Below are 3,433 nucleotides of genomic sequence, written 5' to 3' on the forward strand. Positions count from 1 at the left end.
GTATTTTACATATCATGATTCAAAATCTGCATGAAACTGTTTTTAACTGTAAACCCTTTTGTCATCCCCTGCATAGAGAGACATACACAAACTGTGATGGTCAGAAGCTTAGCTCATTCATCATTCAACACTGTGGCCACAGAGCCCACTGGCACCACATTTATACGACACATCTATATTTATAATGTACACTGAGAGGCAGAGGTCTTTAAGATTTCTCTCCATGTGGTGGGGACTGTTCTCTTTGAAACAACAAGGTCACCCCCTTCCTGAAGCGGTGGTCCCTCACACTGTAGATGATGACATTACAACAACTGTTTGAAGTTAATATCCAAAAGGCGAAAAATGAAAAGTTGCACCATGTGTATCCCACCACGTTTCCGAGCACAAACACTGCAATTGGCGAGAAAGACGCGGTGAAGGCAAATGTCAAGATACCAATAGTTTTTGCTGCTTTGATATCAGAGAAGGAGGGTCTATGGGGACATCCGCCGCTGGTGCCTCCTGCTGTTTCACTCACACTCCCCTCTGAAAGAAGTTTACGCTTGATAGTGTATCTCCGAATGCTTGTAAAAGACATGATATTGACTGCTAATGTACCACCAAGAAGTGTAAAGTCAAATGCAGGAAATAACAACAAAATATTCGCATCAGGAGGCAAAAGTCCACCATGAAGAAGTGGGGTATAGTTACACATACGACTGCATTCATTGTACTCCATTGTGAAGTTACTACTGAACATTAACGGGGCCATTGCTAGCATGAAACTAGCTGTCCAAGAAAGCAAGATCAATAGCAGTGTCCGTCTCCTGGTCACCAAAGAGTCTTTATGCAGGGGTCTCAGTATGGCAATGCTACGCTCCACAGTCATGAGGAAAATTGTGCTGATAGATACAAAGGTGCATCCGGCAAAAACTGGTCCAATCAGCATGCAGGGCTGCCAGGGACTAACCAGACCGCCCATAGCCGTGGACAGGGCTGGGGAGCTGGAGCTTCCCTGGTACCAGTTTGGGGGGACACTGGTGACCATCAGGGAGACTTCGGTGTAGACGGAGAATGGGACCACCAAAACACCCACCATCATGTCTGCTATAGCCAGAGACACTGCCAAGAAAAACAAGAAAACTGAGGTAAACCATTTTAATATAGGCTACGGTATGTCATGCATGTTTTTCTATTGGAAGTGATAAAAAAAACCCTTTTCACCTCTGTAATGAGACCCCAGGAGGTTTGGGAGTCACGGAGGTCGTATTAATAATTCAAACCAAATGTGACTATTATCTGCTTACACAACACAGTGAAGTTTCATCATTTTAACATAATTCTAGTTATTTTATTCTCATAACAGTGACAAGATAATGAAGCTGTCAACAGTCGTGTTTGTTGTGGCCTCTGCTTTGAATCTCATAAAACAATAATAAAGGTCCTTACCACTAGAAAAAACAGGCTAAACCAAGGGATAGACTCTGAACACTTCACATTTTTATCTTTTTTACTAGCCTTCAGTTGAGTAAATATAGATTTCTCATAACATTAATTAAGCTTTGGGTTTATAAAGCTTTGTAAAAGGAATGTTTTGGTGTTCTTCTTGTATTTATCATTTCCTAATTTTATAGATGACAGACTTGTGAAAAATGTCAAAATTTTTATTCCAGCAAGCATTTTATTGTAGGCCAATACACTTTATTTTAATGGATGAATACCAAACATTGTGAATATGCAACGTGTACAATATTATGCTTTTACACAACACTGAAGGGGTCATTTAAAGGTGCATTGTGTAATTTTTCTGGCGGAGGGTCCGTCAAATGCTTTTTGCCATGCAGATGTTTTACTTTGTCTGGAATGCTTCACAGTATCATATTAAAGCTCTTTATCTTCATGGAGACCAAACCAGAGTAAATTACAGGTCACATCTGTGGAGAGGCAATCCCACTCACAGTTAGAATGCCTATTTTTACCTCCGCCAAGGAGGTTATGTTTTTGCCGGCGTTTGTCTGTTTGTTTGTTTGTTTGTTTGTTTGTTTGTTTGTCTGTTAGCAACATAACTCAAAAAGCTATGGACCGATTTTGATGAAATTTTCAGGATTTGTTGGAAATGTGAAAAGGAAGAACTGATTTCATTTTGGGGGTGATCCGGAAGAAATCCTGGATTCTGGATCACTTTGAAATTTTAGTTAACATTGTGGTAAATGGGGCCAAAAAATTTGTTTCTCAATATCTCAGTTAATTATTGACCAAACCCCATGAAATTTGACTCAGGGATGGACAATGGGATCCTCTTTCATATTCCAAAGGCTGATCCGGATCTGATCCAGAAGACTGATTTTATCGCAATTTATATAAAAAATGGGGGTAGTCCTTGGCGGAGGTCTGCGCTCTCTGAGTGCTTTTCTAGTTCTAAAAGTACTTTTGAGCTATAAAACCACCTGTGATTTTATAAATGCAAGCTAGAGCTGCTTAATGTCATACTTTGGAACGTTTCAGGCAGAGCAATGGCATATCCATGGAAATGATCAGGCAACGAACTCTCAATCAAAAAGTTACATAGTGCACTTTTAAAAGTTATTTTATTGTAGAAATATTTACTGCACATTACCTTTGAGATAGCCCTGTGGCGTCCTGGACTGCCTTGTTTGTACAAAGACCGTTAGAGTGACCACGTTTCCCACCACAATGGCAAAGGCCAGACTGACCATGAAGACCACTGCCAGGGTGCGATTGAGGACCCCACAGCAGCAGAGGGTGCAGAGGGGGGCGGTCCCAAGTGTGGTGGGAGTGGTCAGGTTGAAGGTGGGGTCAGTGGTGAGGGGCAGAGCAGCTGTACTCCCTGTGCTGGTGTTGAAGAGGAGAGCAGTCATGGCCAATCAGAGGAGAGACAGGAAGTCTTCAGTGCACAGGATCTTCTTTTAAACCATGCCATGAGCCTGGAGGTTATTCTGAAGGGACAGAGGTATTGAGATGGATTAATAGAAAAAAGTTAAAAAGCCAGCATTTATTAAGGGTAACTAATGTGTAGATTTGATTTAGTTTTAAAATCATATAAAATAGAAGATGCCAAGTGACATTGTGGGCACAGCTGATCTGGGATAGACTGACAAACAACTGGCTGTCAATGTGTTTACTATGAGCATGCATCTCAAAAAGAATTACCAACCTATGGGTAGCTATATTAGGTAATATATTTCACTTGTAAAAAAAACGGATTGTATTAGAAGTAGTTTTTAATCTACCAGACCATGACTAAAACAGAACAGGATCAAACCTTAAAGATCTGTTTCAGAAAAGCACATTTAGAAAACTCTCTATCTGGATTGGTTCCTTATTTTTAGCAGCGTGGAAATTTCAGAAATGCATCTTCCCTCTTTTGCCACACTATTTAAATGCATAGAAAGAGGGCTCTTGGCTCCTCTTATCTGCTCAGAGCTGTTTT

General features: G+C 40.7%; 1 protein-coding gene across 1 annotated transcript; it reads right to left on the minus strand.

Moving 5' to 3' along the window:
• Positions 1–208: 208 nt before the first annotated feature.
• Positions 209–2,861, minus strand: LOC110173011 (trace amine-associated receptor 13c-like). Its single transcript, XM_020938984.2, has 2 exons — positions 2,600–2,861; positions 209–1,104 (listed from the first exon to the last, which is right to left on the minus strand). The coding sequence occupies exons 1-2, from the start codon at positions 2,859–2,861 to the stop codon at positions 209–211; spliced, it is 1,158 nt and encodes a 385-aa protein (XP_020794643.2).
• Positions 2,862–3,433: the final 572 nt, after the last annotated feature.

The sequence above is a fragment of the Boleophthalmus pectinirostris genome, unplaced genomic scaffold (assembly GCF_026225935.1).
Source record: "Boleophthalmus pectinirostris isolate CB_2022bp ecotype Guang Dong unplaced genomic scaffold, ASM2622593v1 HiC_scaffold_19, whole genome shotgun sequence".
NCBI classification, from domain to species: Eukaryota; Metazoa; Chordata; class Actinopteri; order Gobiiformes; family Gobiidae; genus Boleophthalmus; species Boleophthalmus pectinirostris.